The 16,753-nt window shown below is 41.0% G+C and overlaps 1 protein-coding gene across 3 annotated transcripts in view; it reads left to right on the forward strand.

Moving 5' to 3' along the window:
* Positions 1–16,753, forward strand: part of ZBTB46 (zinc finger and BTB domain containing 46) — a 61,457-nt gene that overhangs the window by 21,675 nt on the left and 23,029 nt on the right. For all 3 annotated transcript variants that reach the window (XM_075166803.1, XM_075166802.1, XM_075166804.1), the window contains one exon: positions 13,617–13,898. In XM_075166803.1, the coding sequence (XP_075022904.1) occupies positions 13,617–13,898 (282 nt within the window). The remainder of the gene's footprint in view (positions 1–13,616; positions 13,899–16,753) is intronic.

A 16,753-nucleotide genomic window follows, 5' to 3' on the forward strand; every position in this document is an offset into this window, starting at 1 on the left:
ACATTAGGTTTTTTCTTTCTCATCCTGTTTGGGTTGCTCAGGATGTCAGTCTGTCATTCCTTGTATGAAACATTCATATATGTTTTCCTCACCAAGCCGCATTGGCTTGGAGCAGCAGTTCTCCAAAGTAAACTGAAGGATGGGCTTTTATAAATAATAACTTTCTTCATAACTGAGCCAAGAAGAATTTCCTTCACAGACTTGCCAAAATAACAGGTCTGCCTTTTATTTTAACCTTTTCTCTTGAACTAAAGAGAAGAGGTTTTCTAAAGAAACATATTGCTATTTGTTAGTCTTCATATCAAAGATGCTTACGAAATTCAGAAGTAGTCTTGTGTCTTGAGCATCTTCATTTTCCTTAGGTTGCTGTTCCTTTAACATTGCTGGATAAAGTTTTTACAGGATTACACATTGCAAGTGCCTGTACTCCGGGATCGGGTGGTATTTAAAATGTTCTCGCCAAAGAGGACAGTTATCTTCACTAGAAGAGCTGTTAAGCTAGCAAAACGTTGCTGGTTTTGCCTCTTCGTATAATGGAAAACTCTGTCACTTGGGGGGTGTCTTTAGAAGAATTTATTGATGGTTCTATTAATGTGTTAGTTCAAATATAGTAATTATGCTTTAGGAATTTATTTCTAAGGAAATACTCCCACACATCTTGTGAGTGTTTGCACCCTAAAGCTGCGAGTGAGTTTTTGTGTGCCAACTGACTGTGAAATGAAGCTAATTATTTTCAAAACAGAAGAGTCATTTTTAAAGACGCTGCAGTTTGGGAACTTTTTGCTTTACTTTGGTTACATGTAGTGAAATTGTTGTATTCTGTAAGAAGAGCTTCAAAACTTAAGTAAGCCCAGAGTGGTGACCTTCATGGGAAGGATGGACAGGACTTCACTATATCCTTCTGTCTTTGCAGAGTTCCAAGTTCCTTTAATATTTTCCCATCAAAATCTTTAATTTTGCACAAGTTTCCTCCCTCATGGTGAGGACACGTTCGAGTTCATCATTTTCCAATGACACAATGTGATTTCAGTGCCTGCTGCAGGGAGTTGTGCTACTGGCTTTCCGAGAAGACTGGAGACAGCTGGTGTTGTAAGCCTTTTCCTATCCTTTTTTCTGTCTTGGTTTCTAGAGAGCAAATTATGATTACAGGAGTTGTTGGCGAGCACAGATGCTTAACAGTTGGATCATATATAGTGAGCTTACATTTCAGAAGGCTTCAGAGAGAGGCAAGGAAAAGCTCTGTCTAGATGAACTCTCAGCTCGTTTTGTGCAGGTGAGGTCTCTCGACCTGTCTGAGCGCAGGTAGGTGAATGTGTAGATTGTCTTATTACAGGATTATTTTATGCTTGCAAAAAAAAACTTTTTCTCAGCAAGCTACCGGGCTTCCTGAAACTTTTTCACCTTTTCAATGCAAATCTTCAAATCTTTCCTTGATTTTTGAAAAAGTTATTATTATTTAAAAAAAAACAGTGAAAATTCCATTGTTTCTGTTATGATATATGGCAAGCATATTAGTCCAAGTAGTGGAATAGATGTCTTGTATAATGAGAAAAGGAAAAAATTGAGCATGGTGTTTGTATTCAGGATTCAGGTGTTTAAGGAACTCTTAAGATTTTTGTTCTGCAAAACCTGTATAATATTTCTGGCTTTACATGATGCTTTATAAATAATCAATTTACCTGTCCTGAAAAGCTGATGTTTAGAAGAGAAAAAAAAAAAATCATCTGCAGGCTAGCACTAAAGGTTAATATTAATGAAGAAATAAAGAAAATGCAGTGTGAACGAGTTCAGAAAGAATGGGGCTTTGCAGTTGGCAATGGTGTGAAGGATTATGTCAGGGAAAGCGAAGGAGGGGTGGCATGGTATAGGAGTGAAGAGTGTAAGGAATAGGAAAAGGGATAATAGAAAGAGAGAACTGAGAATGAGTTCTGAGAACAAAGAGCCTGAATTTGGTGTAGTGAAGGTGGTATCCGAGACAGACTGAAGAGATGAGGGAGCAAGGTTAAATCAGAACATGTCTGTACCAGGAATACCTGTTGAGCATTAAGGCACCATGAATTAATCGATTTTTAGGCTTTTCTACCCAGCTACTCCCAGCTAGAGATGGATAAACCTTACTGAGACTAACTCTGTCCTGTACAGTCATTCTTCACTCTTCCTTTTAACTTCTGCAGCCCAATATTAAGAACCTCTTGCTGCAGCTTGAAATGCAGCGGCACGGTAAATGCTAGTGCTCCCACGTGCTTCTGCCCTGCCTGTCTCCCGTTAGAGGCAGATTGAGCCGTCTACTCTGACCTTTACAAAACTTCTTTCCCTGCTCCTCAAAAAGTGTACAAAAAGCATATTTTTTGTGAGACGTGGTATCGCATACTTGATATTCACTGTTCATTGTATCTAAAATAAAGATATATTGGTAAATTGTTGATTTTTATGGGATGAAAACAAATGTATTGAAAGAGATGCTAAGGGAAGTCTTAGTAGGTAGATTGAAAGCGTGCAGCGTTGAAATGATCCGCGTAGCGTGGCAGGCGAAAGAATCACTGGGACAGAATACAGTCATTTACTCTTCCTTTAAATGGATTTTGCTTTGAAGAGGTGGAGTCTCCAATCCATCTGCCACGGCCTGAGTTCTGGTTGAAATGTAAAAACGTAAGGCAGGTGTTTGACTATTTGTTACAGCCATGAATGAAAACTAGGCTGGTTAAAATTTCAGCTGTCAGATTAATATCTGATGTCCTAAAACAACATGGGCTCAAATTTTTATAATTTCCTACTGTTAGTTCATTATTTGGATCATTCTTTTACACTCAGTTTTGGAAAGATCACTTTTTAAGGAGGATATAGATGTTTTGGGTCAAAACGTTCAGCTTATAGGAAGGGTGTTGGAGTATTTTTGAGGATAGGTAATAGTAAATTGCAAATTGCCTGCCACTTGGAAGATTAATTACTGCATTTTTCCACCTGCTTTTCATGAAGTTGTAGTTATGGTGCAAGGTATTAGAATTTTCTTGGCTACAATTGAGGGGGTTTTAATGATGTTTTTATTGGGGAGATATTTTGATGCCTTAAGCAGTGGTAGTCGGCGATGCCAGACTTCCTTTCTCAGCCAGACCTGGAGGGGTTACAGATTTGTGCTCTAATGCCACCCCCAGAATTCTTTCTTAGCTCCGAAATCAGCTTAGCCCTTGCTCTGCATTCCTCTGGCTTACGGAGCTGCCCAGGTTTCTAGACCGTCTTTGGTGCTCTCTTCACGTGCATGAAGTTTACTGCATGGAGGTAGCTGCTAGTTGCAACAAAATGCAAAACCAAGCAAACAAAAAAACCAAAACACAGCACCCTGACCTCTGTGTCCATATGCTGAGTTTTGCAGAGACATTGCAGAGAGCGCTCAGTGAATAATTCAGGTTCTCCGTATCACCACAGTTACAGGCTAATAAAATTATTAGAATGCAATCTTTGCAGGAGTAACTCTCTTGAGTTTCTGTTATTAAAAGGTTAGGTCAGGTTATTTTCAAGTCTGGAAACGAAAATCATTGCTTTAAACCTAGACACTTACTCGCTGGCTACACCCTGGCTTTAAAATGGTTCCGCCCTAAACCAGCTTTAGCTCAAAGCTCACTGTCTGTTTCCTTTCCCCACCCTGCATTCCATTTTCCCCAGGCTCCAAAGCCCTCCTCCTCCTCCTCTTCCTCCTCCCTATGGTAACAGCCCTGATTCTGTTAATCTGCTTTAACTCCAGAGATCAGAGGCACTTCCCCTCTCTTGAGTGTCCTTCTCACTATTTTATTTGCTCCTTCTGCCAAGGTTACACTAGGCTCATCTTTACACAGATCTCAACTTTTCCAAAAATTTTTTTTACCCTTTTTTTTTTCTTTACTGAAATTACAAGTGAGAAATCAAGAAGGTTTTAGAATTTTAACATTAAAAAATTCTAATCCTACTTTGTAACCATCACTGTTCAGGACTTTCACTTTCCTATTGGAAGTGTTGCTTTTGCATTAAAACATAGTGGGAATTCATTCTTTAGATGCAGTGTCTAGGAATCAAACCCAAAACCTAAATTTGCTGTATTGGTCTCAGATTTTTTTTTTTTTTTTACACATTTCTTACAGGCAGTTGTTTCAAAAGGTAAACACTTGTTCTCGAGGATTTTCAAAGGTTATAACTCAGCATCTTGTCATATCATGAGTACTAGTGTTCATATTTAATGTGATACTTGAACGTTATATTTCTATCCCTTCATGTTTGTGTCTATTCATGTGCAAATGTGCAGAAAGAGACTGTCTCTGTACTGAGGAGCAGCAGAGAGTAGTATCAGTCCTTTTACTGTGTGAGACTTAGAAAAAGAGGTTAAGCTTACACTCAACCTTAATATTTTTAAAGTGATAGTCTGCATATTTTGGGGAAACAAGAGTGTAGCTTAAGGTATTTCTGCACTGCTGAGTCATTCCTGCTTCTGCAAGGACCACTTTACTATTCCATTTTACAATAGTTTCAAAAATAATTAACTCATCCAGTTTAACCATTTTGCTCTTCTGTGCATTTGGGCATTTTGTTGTATCTTGTTTTGGGGAAGATTGGTTCATTGACCAGGTTTACTTTGTAGCCCTACAAACAGTTGAGTCGAGGTCGCTGACAGGGGGTGGGAAAGCAGCAACAAGCAGCTGGGTTTCGGGCCAGGAGCTCCTTTTGCTGACACAGCCCACAGAAAAATATCTGCAAAATCTGATTCAATGTTAGAAAAACAAATACCACAGGAAAGAGATAAAAATTTATTTCCCCCCCCACCCCTCCCGATACCTGGAGCAGTGGAGGGATTTGTACAGATAATTGTACACTGGTTACTGTTTTGAGGAAAACAAAGATGGAGATGTACTTGTGCTTTTAGAATATCACTGCAGAAATATCAGTAGAAAACCAGGCCGTATTTGTGTAGAACAAGCCTGTTTTATTTTAGAAATACTATCCTAGAGGTATTGAGGAGAATGCTTCTGTTGGTAATACATATATGGTGAATATCCTATGGCTGTAGGCTTGAAAATTATATTCAAGCCTGTATGATGAATGCTGCCTTTCAGTTGGCATGGACTCCCCCTGAGCCAGAAACAGTAACAGCATTGGAAATTTGCAGCTTTATGCAGGATGGTGTCTCTCAGCCACTCAAAACTCAACAGTGCAGGACAGTGTCCCAGGTCACTCTGCTTTGAATCACAGTCGAGAAGCTGTAGTAGGATTCAAACCTGGAAGAAGAGGGGTGGGAAAGTGCAGCCTGAAGGAGACCACGTTTTTGGCTCCGTGAGGACTCACTTAAGATATCTTACAGTCTTTAACATAAAGGCGGTTTTCAATGATCATATATGTTGTGGTTAAATATCTGTGTTTGCCTGATAGTTTCCTGAGTTATGAAATTGGAGCTTATTTTGAAGACTGTGCACATTTGTTATATCCACATGTATACTATTATGTCTGTAAGTTAGTGCTAATCAAAACCAATATTGCTCATGGCATCAATTCTCTATGTAAATATTACAGTATGTGAGAATGCTGGGTTTTGCTTAACCAATACTAACTTGTGAAACACTTTTGAAGGATTTCTGTTAGAAAGGAGGGGGTATCTCAAATACAAGCTTCAAAGATATTTTTAGCAGTTGGTAAAAGATTGTGCTCCTTTTTTTTTTAATTCCCAAGAAAAAGCACTAGGAAATGAAAGCTTTTTTTTTTTGCCTGTGAGTTTAAAAATTAATTATGTCTTTTGCACAGAAGGAGATCAAGCCAAATCTTCCTAAACTTATACAAGAAACATCATCCCTGAAATTTTAGATGAAATCTGTCAGGCAAATCTGTATAGATACTTGACACAAATAGGTAGAAGAACCTCCGAAAATTAAGTCTTTGATTTCACCTAAGTTTTTTCCAGAAGAGTTCGGCTCAGGTCGTAATTTGGCAGTGTCCTTGAAAGAAGAGCTGAGTTTAAGTGGCTCCCACTTTCCCTTGGTACTTAATTGCACCCCCACACTCTCCTGCAGTTGTTCCGGTGAAAATGTCTGTGCAACCGTGTAGTGAACCGGATTGGGGAACTGATCTGGGTTTAAAAATAACTTTTTTTAATAAACCAGTTTTATTTTTAACATTTTAGTTCCTGTGTCAAGTTCACCTCCCGACTATACATGTAGTCTTGGTACAACTGAGGGAGTAGCAGGGGAGGATACAGGAATGAGCATTTGGGGTGGGAGAAGTTGCTGATGTTGGGACCTGTTCCCTCGCCCCCCTCTGCCCTTTCTGCTTATCATGTTGTAAACAAAAAAAGAATTACATTTGCCACCACACTAAAAATTATCCAGCTGTGTGCAGGAGATCCTAAACAACTACCCCAGAAAGCGTGATGCCTGCATCCATCACCGGTAGCTTCCAGGGCCGATGCTGTTTAATTTGTTCATTAACAACTTGGGTGGTGGGATGGAGTGAACCCTCAGCAAGTTGTTGGATGACACCAGACTGGGAGGAGTGATTTGCTGGAAGGCAGCGGTGCCAGGCACAGCATGAATTCAACAAAGACAAATGTGAAGTCCTGTGTGTGGGACAGAATAACCCCATGCACCGGTATGAGTTGGCAGCCAAGGAGTGAGAAAGCAGCTTTGCAGAAAATGTGTTCTGGTGAGTAACGAGCTGAAGAGGGGTCTGCGTGTCCTTGCGGCAGCGAAGGCTGGCTGCGTGCTCAGTTGCCTTATGAAGAGCATACCTAGCATGTCAAGGGAAGTGAGACCACGTTTGGAGTACAAGATCCAGTTTGGGGATCTCCAGGACAAGAAAGACTTTGACAAGGTTGGGCAAGCCCAGCCGAGGCCATTAAGATGTTGTGTACGAGGGGAGGCTGAGACAGCTTGGTTTAACCTTGAAGAAGAGACGGGGGGTGGATGGATTGTCCAGAGCCAGACCCTTCTCAGGAGGGGTGGAGAAAGGATGAGAGGTAATGGACACAAGTTACAGGAAGGGAAATTCTCATGGGGTAAAAGGAGGAAATTCTTCACAGAGTGGTCGAATGATGGAGGAAGGGCCTGGCAAGTTGCGGTATCTCTCTCCCTGCAGATATTCAGAACTTGGCTGTACAAGCCCTTGAGCAATGAGATCTGACTCTAAAAGTAGCCCTGAAGTCACTTTCAACCTAATTTATTCTACAATTCTTAAAAATGGATCCAGGTAATACAGCAGTAATCAGGACGGCTACGCGCTCGCTGTCTGTTGGTGACACCCCTTAAGATGTGACGTCAGTTGCTGTTGTCTTCAAACTGTACTTTCCCTGATGCTTGCCTTTCTGTTTCTGACAGCAGGACTCATGTACCTGAAAGTTTGTCTTTCCTTCCCTTCACCCTTCCACCCTAATTTATGTAAAGAGAAGAATATTCTCTCCACCTATAAACTTTGCAGTGGGTTTTTACGTACTTTGTTCTTACATGTGTTAAAAAGAAAATTAGCAGTATGACTTGCCAGCCCTGCTTCGTGTTTGCCTATGGGAGGGAAAGTATTTGATGGGCGTAGCTGGGGGTCCTACTGTTTATGACTGTCAAGTGTGCTTTATAAATAAGAGTAGGATATAAGATTATCCAGTGTTCCTTTAATTAGCTCCAGATAGTTGTGGGATCTTGCTGTCACCCCTAGCTTTGGCAAGTGTCCACAAAATGCAGGCAGCCAGAGACTTTGGCTGGGTTCAGTTGACGGTGTTACTGATGTTGGGCCGAAAGGATGCTGGTGAAACCGGCAGGACAATGGTGTTCGTTCTGCTGAAGCACCTACCTGCCAAGACAAGTGCTGGAGCTGTGCGATCGGGCGAGCTGTGCAGAAGGGGCAAGGACGCTTTTTGCGATAGGAGGTGGCTTGAATTGCCCTTGTCTTTGGAGGTTGTGGGGACTCGTACAGAGTTTACTCCAGGTGCTGAGCAGTGATAACCTCCCGCTCGGAAAGGTGTGCTTGGAGGGGTGGCTCGTGCTGTGTGAAAAAGCGCTAAATTTGAGGGGGGTTGAGGCAAGGTTGGAAAGGCTCCTAAAAGCTTCCTGAAATCTGCCAGGGTGATAGAGAAAACTTACAGAAACTGGCTTAAAGCTTTGGCTGTAAATGAAAAGCTAAACACTGTTGCACTCCTTTCAAGGACTGCTGCGTTCGCCGGGGGAAGTCAGCTGGCGGTTGGGTCACTTTGATTAGGTAGGCAGTCGCTTGACGATGCGTGTCACGCGACCTCATCATCCTGGAAACTGGGAAGACTGAGGGAGAAACATCACTGCTTTGTATTTCTGCCAAACAGAAAGGGACTTTGAAGAGAAGATGACAGACTTCTCGGATCTCTTTTTACTTTGAGACTGTAATGAAAAGAGCAATATTGAGGAATAGCGACCTGGCAAAATGTTGCCGTTAGTTCTTGGGGAAGAGTTTGTTTCTGCTTTGAATTTTCCAGCAGCAGATGTAAACTTGTATGGCTTTTATTCACGCCTTTCTCTCTTCTCATGGGTTTAGTCCTCCAGCTACAGATTTCTAGATGATGTTCAACTATGTACATAAGAGAGCAGGAATAAAAGTTGAAAGAGGAAAAAATTATTAAAAAAAAAAAATTATGAAAGAGAATAATAGCATTGGGAGTCTGGGAAACAATCGAAAACACAACTGGGGGTTTACTGAGAAGGTAAAAACACAATACAAACAAGAAATAAGTGGTGTGAGAGAAGCAGACACTGAGGAGGTAGTTTGGTAACAGCTGAGTTTAAGCTGTAACGAGGCAAAATGACTGAAAGAGGGAGAAGAAATACAAGAAAAAATTGTTTTCTGTATTAATTAATTAAGGTACTCAAATGGATTCTTTAAAATGGAGAAGTTTTTCCTTGGTCTTTCTGAGATGGCATGTGTATTTTTCAGTTGTTTGACTTGGTTTAATGCTTTTTACTGTCAATTTTCTCCTAGATCTTGGAAAACAATTTATCACATTAACATTTCATTAGGATACTTTTAGTAAGTTGCATCACCTTCATTTCTGCCATAGCCCTTCCCAAGGGGCTGGCAGATGTCTGCAGTACTTCTTGATTTTTTTTTTTTTTTTTGGACCAGTACAACTTCATTTAAAAAAAAAAAGGGGGGGATGCTAAAAATATATGTAATGCTGAATTTCTCACAGATGATGACCTTGATGCTGATACACTGTAGTTGACAAGTCCCTGCCTTTCGCTTTGGTATTCTCATACCTGGATTTGTGACAAGAGCTCAGTTTATAGACTTTCAAGTAGAATCTTTTTTTCTTTGTTTTGTCGTTTGCTTTTTTTATGGTAGTAGTGGTATGCCTGCTGATAAATGGCATTTCTGATCTGGATTTGGGCTTTGCATAGTGTAGCAAAGCAAGCGAGTTTCCTGTGGCTGCACTTCCTTGCAGAGCAAGCATACAGCTCAGTTTTGTTTTGCCCAAGTACAAATTTCTGCGCAACAGCCACCCTGTGTGCGCTTGGGATGTTGTGCTGCTTGTGTTATACTGGCGTGAGCGTTACTCCTGTTTATAGATGTGTTAAAGCCTGCCTGGTCGGTGTGGTTGGGAATAAAGTGCGTTTTGTCGTGCCACGCTCAGCTGGGATGTGAGGTGTCTGTGAGAAGGTGCTTGTAATTGGGCTTCATTATATTCCTTTTACTTTAGGCTTTCATGTGTAAATAAGGACTTTACCAGTTAAATGTTGCTTTCGGAGTTTCAGGGATGCATGGAAATACTGTTGCCAAAACTGTAAAAATATTCCCTGTGTTTTATTTGAAACAAAAATAATAAAAAAAAAATTCATCCAAGTCAACAAACGACTAAAGCTTTTCTAAAGCTTCTGTGTTTTGGAAAGCAGGCTGGTGTAATAGAATAACTGCAAAATAATTATTTGCTAAAGAGACTAATGAGCTCAGTTTTTTAGAGCAGCATTAATCCCACGTTTAGCTCGCTGCCTCAATCGGGATTTCCTGCGAGCGGTGCCTGGAATCCGTGCAGTCGCAGTGACTGTCTCAGCGGTGTGAAAAATGAGATGTGGAGGAGTTGGATGGAGCTCTTGGGCTGCCACGTGACCCGTTGCCTTGAATGATTGCAAAATAGAAGCTCATTTACTAAAGCTTGGTTTACGTACTGTTGAAGCACTGTAGTAAACAGTTTAGATTACTGGGCAGTGACGGATACTTTTGATTCATATAATTCTTTGGCTAAATCTTGTTAAAAGAAGCTGTATTCTAGAGAAAAGAGAGAAGTGGTTTTGGAGGCGCGGTGAAGAGGAACTTCATGCATTTTGGGGTTTTGGTGTACTGAGAGTATTTTAGTACTTATGTGACTAAGTGGATATTTATTTTGCCTTAATGTGTATTTGATTAGGTTACATCAGCTATAAATACTGGAAGCTCTAAAGCCTCTATTTCACTGCCTGTCTCTAATCTTGGCTTTTGAGGAACATTTAATGTCTTGTTGTGGTTACAATTAATCTGTGTGTGTTTTAGCAATTAGTGTTTATGTGCAGCAGGCAGCAACAGATTCTGGCAACTGTCAATCAGCATCTGTAATTGGCTATGAAAAAGGACGGGAGAAAACGCAAGGTGATTTACTGCCTGCCCACTTATTTGGCAACACCGTTCTGTTGACAAACACGCTTTCTGGCCCAAGTTATTTGCTGTGATTTGCCGTGTAGGTGGTGAGGAGCAGAGGAATAGCAGTATTACCACTGCTTTGATTTGATAAAGCTGTCTGTTGCATTACCAGTTTAATGGGCTAGAATTTACTTTCTTTGCCACCTTTTCTAACAGCTGCTGTTTTTTAAACTCTTGTAACTTCCTTTCACGCGGAAATCTTTGTTTTCAAAACAAACTTCATTATCATCTAGAAAAATGTATATACCTGTTAACTACTCACTCAGTAACAGAGGGATGACAAAATATGTAAAAATTCAAAGCAGTTGAATTCTTCTGCTTGGCTAAGATTTAATAAAACTGATAATAGGAGATTATGCAAGCAAAACACGATGGAGGAGGGAAAATGGTTTGATTTAAAGAGAGAGCACCTCTGATACTTCACGTAGTTGCTGCTACTGTGTTTGTAGCCCCCAACCTTGGGTATTCCTTACATCTCCAGGGTGTAGGAGTACTCTGTTAGTGATTGTTTTTTCCTTATTGTTTGCTTTGAGGCTTTTTGTTTTTTAAAGGAAGTGGAAAAAGTTAACAGCAAGAGGTACTGGCAGTACAGCACAGCTTAGTAAAGTAAATATGAACGTGTTAAGGAACCTGATGTGCCCTGGGCTGGGACTGGAAAATTCACTGTCTGATCCTGGCTCCGTGGGCTGGACACCTTGAGCAAGTCACTACGTCTTTCTCTGGCAGTTACCACCTGTAAAATGGAGATAAAAATAACGATCTTCCTTTAGCCGTTTTCCAGGTTACAGGAGGTAGGCACTGTACCAGTGTCCTCATTAGCATTTTTAATAAGGCTGTGCAGATTGATGTCTTGCCCTGGTTTGAAGTTGTTGATCGCTATCAACCGAGTGCTAGTGTGCCACACTCTTCCTCTTCCCTCCTCGTAAGCTCTGCTGCTCTGAAACCTTCTGTACAGGAGTAAGTTTATCGTGGTGGTGTGTATGGACAACACCTGAATTCCTTGCCCTGAGAAGTGCAAGATGAATTTGTCAGAGCAGTTCATTTTGTACGTGTCATACCACGATTTTGAACTGTAATAGTTGCCTCTTGCGTTAAGTAGATTTAAATCTATTTTGAAGAAGGAGGCAATAAAATGTTTAGGATCTGCAAAACCAGCTTTTTCTTCCATCTGATCACTCATTATCAATGCCTTCTCTTTGGATTTGGATTTTTTCCCTCTACATCTTGATAGTACAAATGCCGCAAAGGCATCTGTTTGTTGGGAAGCTTTAGCCCTGTTTGCCAGGTACTCGACTGGGTTTTGAGTGTGTCAGCAGTGTTCTGCTGCTGCAGATTCTGGAGTAGGTGATTGCAATTTGTTTGACACACTTTGTAAATGGGGTAACAGCCCTTTTTGTAGATAATTTTTTTGTTTTGTGTGAAGAATAGAGAGGAGTATGAGAGTCACTTTCCTTTACGTAAAAATACATAAGTTATTTAAGATTATAAGACTATAAGAGAGTCAAAGTTCGAACAAGAGAGAATCTTTAACTAGAGCTCCCCAAAAATACAAAAATAAACAGTGTTTTTGCAGGGAGGAATTAACCTTATCACAGCTTTTTCATTTTTGTTTGGGTTCACTAATTGATGTTTTTGCTAATAGTCCATTACATTTTTGTACAGCTTCTTTGTAGCTACCTGTTGTAAAGTGGCTAATCTGCATCTTTGTTTTTGTTTTTAACTGTATCACTTCTGTATAAAACCTACCCTGTGATATATGCTGGGAACCACGGCTTACTATGTATTTTCCGGATAAGTGATCCCAAAGGATTTATACTAATTGGCAGTCCACTATTGTAGGCTGTTTATTACTGGATTTTTCAAAACCTTCATCATGGGGAAGAAATGAAAGAATGAAAATTCGGACTACCAGAGTAAAATTATGGAAAAAACTGGAACTTAACCATTTGAACGTAATTTCAGTACTAGCAGACTATCCTGAAATCTTAGTTTTAAATAAATAAGTAAAGAAAGTTTTCTCCAGTTGCTGGTTATGGGGAGGTTGTCCACATCTCTCTCCCTCTGCCCTGCCTTCCTAGTGCGTGGTAGTGAAGTTCAGACCCGTGGATAGAATCATAGAATCATACAGGTTGGAAAAGACCTCTAAGATCATCGTGTCCAACCGTCAACCCAACACCACCATGCCCACTACACCATGTCCCTAAGGGCCTCATCTACACGTCTTTTAAATACCTCCAGGGATGGTGACTCCACCACTTCCCTGGGCAGCCTGTTCCAAGGCCTGACCACTCTTTCAGTAAAGAAATTTCTCCTAATGTTCAATCTAAACCTCCCTTGGCGCAACTTGAGGCCATTTCCTCTTGTCCTATCGCTGTTACTTGGGAGAAGAGACCAACCCCCACCTCGCTACAACCTCCTTTCAGGTAGTTGTAGAGCGCGATGAGGTCTCCCCTCAGCCTTCTCTTCTCCAGGCTAAACAACCCCAGTTCCCTCAGCCGCTCCTCATAAGGCTTGTGCTCCAGGCCCTTCACCAGCTTCGTTGCCCTCCTCTGGACACGCTCCAGCACCTCCATGTCCTTCTTGTAGTGAGGGGCCCAAAACTGAACACAGGATTCGAGGTGCGGCCTCACCAGTGCCGAGTACAGGGGCACGATCACCTCCCTGCTCCTGCTGGCCACACTATTTCTGGATGGGGCAGAAGTGAAGGGTGCAGGTGGGCTGGAAGAACAGAAACCCCAGCTGTGGGGTGGGTGTGCTTTCCATCGAGCCTCTGAACAGCCAAGTTCATCCTCGGACTTTTGGCAGAAGGGGGGCGAGAAACAACACTCTCGCGTGAAAAGTGACAAGAAGGTTCAAATAGGTGGTGATAAGTGCCTGGTTCTCAGTTATTTGGACCCATGGTTAGACAGGCATGCGTGGCCGGCGTGCCTCGTCTCAGGAATTTGTTTGCGTCTCTGACGGCATCTTTCGTCATGCAGGTGCTGAGGTGACGGTAACAGAGCCCAGCAGCTCTGACAGCAGAGTGGAGCGATCGGACCCCTACACGAACGTCGACGAAGCCCTCATCGGCGGGGAAGCCAGCTACATCTCTCAGCCCCTGACTCCGGAGAAGGAGGATGCGCTCCAGGCTGCCACCGTCGCCAACCTGCGCGCGGCTCTCATGAGTAAGAACAGTTTGCTGTCTCTGAAAGCCGACATGCTGGGAGAGGATAGTTCTCTGCTGTTTGAGTACTTACCCAAAGGCACGCATTCTCTCTCTCGTAAGTTTGTGTTTTTATATTTTTTGTTTATCGACACTTTAAGTGAAATCTTTAGTGAGAAGAAAGTACAGGTCACTGTCTTGTTTATTACTGCTGATATGTTTATATCCCGTTTTAAGTCCTGCTTAATCCTACTTTCCATAAAATTTGGAAACCTGTGTCTGGTATTGATCCAACTTCAATGTTAACTACTGAAGCCATGGAAGGAAATATTTAGTGTATGTCTATGTAGTGCTTGTCCTCAAAATTCTCTTTTACTTGTTTGCAAAATGGTACTTACAAACAAAATACAAAGTATTTGAATCCTTATGGTAAAAGAAGTAGCTGCAAAAGTTTTGAATCCAAAATTGCCTAATGTTGAAAGGAGGCTTGACTGTTGCTCCTGTGTCTGTAGAAACAGTTGTGACTTTGCAGATCGCCTGATCTTTACTTCTTGCTGTTTACTTTTAGACCTCTCTCTAAGTTATGAACAGCTATTGATTGTTTTGTTATACTCGCTCATGGAAACAAATGTTTCTCTACTGTTGATCTGTTGGAGACGGCTGATATGTACCATTATGTGTGGACAGCTTATTTTTCAGCATGCTTTTGTATTTTCTTCATTGAAATCGTAAAATAGTTTGATTCTCCAGTGCATAAAGACAGAAAAATTGTTAATGCTGTATTTTAATAATACTCTCGGAAGATGGGGATATCATTTGCGACGTAAAATAGAGCAAGCAGTGGCTTTCTGAGTACTATGTGTTAGTTTCCAGCAGAAAAGGTTTATTTTAACCTCTACTGAGAAAATTGATCAATTAAATAGAATGAAAAGTTCACTTAAGATACTTATTTTTAGTTTCCTTGATGGCAAAAAACCATAACTTTTAATGGTCACTTGGGTTGTACGATAAAGGGAAGAAACTGCACAACGTAGTGTCGGTCTTAGTATCTCTCTTCGCTTCTCATGTCTGAACGGTAGAATTATTTTTTAAAAAAATCTTTCTAAATTTAGACGAAAAAAATTTTTTGTACCTTATTCTGCAGCTTTAGTGTTTGGGGGAGAATTGCTAATGCAATGTTCTTGTTACTTCCACAGTAGTTCGCTTACTGAATGATCTCCAATTAAGTCAGATTTAGATGGTTCAAACTAGGCTCCTGGGTTGAAAATCCCTTCATTGCAATGAAACAGCAAAGATCCTGTGCAGCAGTTTAATCGCCGGGCTTGCGTGCAGTGGGAAGAGTGCCCTCAGCTGGCACCGGGACGGGTGGGAGCGTAGATCGATGCATGGCCGCGAGGGTGATTTATGCACCGCGTGTTCAGATCCGTGGCTCGTGACAGGTGAAATCAGCGGTTTCATCTTCTGTCATGATAAACTGGAATAATGACGGGGCTGCCCTCTATCCATCATCCTTCTCTTAGTTGGAGGATTTTAGAATTTTACTTAAAAGCTGAAGGACCACTTGGCGTAAAGACAAATGAGTATAAGGCAGTCATAAATTTCAGCCAGAAATTAGAGATTGCCTAACCAGCTGAGAAGCGGAGTTCAGGAACAGGCGTGGTGTAGGCAGAAGACCAAGTGGGTTTAAAATAAAGCTTGATAGATTTAGAAAAGGGGGTAAATGAGAGCTCATTGAGGGGTGCGATGACTCAGGAGGTCCTTCCAGCCTGTATTTGAGGTCCCTGTTTCCCAGTCCTCTCACTATTACTTGAATTTCATTCAGCTAAGCTTCAATTATCTCATCTTTGTGGAAGCAAAGTGAATTGCATAAGACAAAAAGAAGACTGCTCGCTTGGTCTGTAGCTCTCACACCAGTAGGTGGATGTGGCTGTGGCCTGGCAGGAGGATTTTTACAGAGGCAGGGAGTTACAGAACATATTTTTCTTTCATCTTACTCAGATTCACAGGTATCGATTTATTTTAATCACTTGAAAAAGATGTTCTGATGTAGGACTCGTTTGCTTTTAAGTGGCCATTACTGAATACAATAGGACATCAAGTTTAATGAGAATTTTCAATGTATAAAATGACAGTAAAGCAAGTGCTGAGAAGATTCTGGAGATCTAAAAGCACAGTCTAGGTTGGTGCTAGCTTTGTAGGTGTTTTTCACATTTTTCTTCAAACACAATTTGAGGATGTTGAGTCATTTTAAGTCCTGGGTTATATTAAAAAAAAAAAGGCGGGGGAGTGGGCAGGAGCACAGTGAAAAAGATTTTTTTTAATTTTTTTTTTTTTTAAACCAAAACCAGCACAGTTTTCATCTGTCTGATTTGAAAAGGAAACGCACTAATTTAAAGAATTTAAAGCGATCAATCTCTCTTGAGTTTAAAAAATGTGAAGTGTGTTTTTAATCTTAACTGCTGTCGCTGGATTGTCTTCATATTCTCTTATGAAGCACTACATTAAGTAACTGACTCAAAGAGCAGCAGTTCACGTTTATTTTTCTTCTCTGGCGGAAAAGACTTAATGGAGGTGGACAGATCCAAAGAGTATATTATACACGTTTAAAATTCTGATGAGCCGTTTCTAAAGGGGACATTACTCTCCAAGTTACTGCATACATTGCAAGTTTTCATTTTTCTTCCACATAGTTCATACTGTTGTAAAACTTAATAGAGGATACCCCAAGGTTTTCATTTTACCCCAAGTTCTTTTCTCTTAATTCATTGCATATTGTAACGATCGTATGAAGTGTGAAATTACTGAACGTTCTCCTGATGGAAAACGCAGCCCGGGATGTGTGGGGGGTGTTGTATCACTATGACGTAGTCAAACATAGGTACAGCATTTCTAAAGTTAACCAGTTCAAACTCATTTAAAATCAGAAGGGAAAATTTAAGTATCTTGCCATTTGGGTAACACAGATGTCAGATA

Source organism: Calonectris borealis, chromosome 17, assembly GCF_964195595.1.
Source record: "Calonectris borealis chromosome 17, bCalBor7.hap1.2, whole genome shotgun sequence".
Classification (NCBI taxonomy): domain Eukaryota; kingdom Metazoa; phylum Chordata; class Aves; order Procellariiformes; family Procellariidae; genus Calonectris; species Calonectris borealis.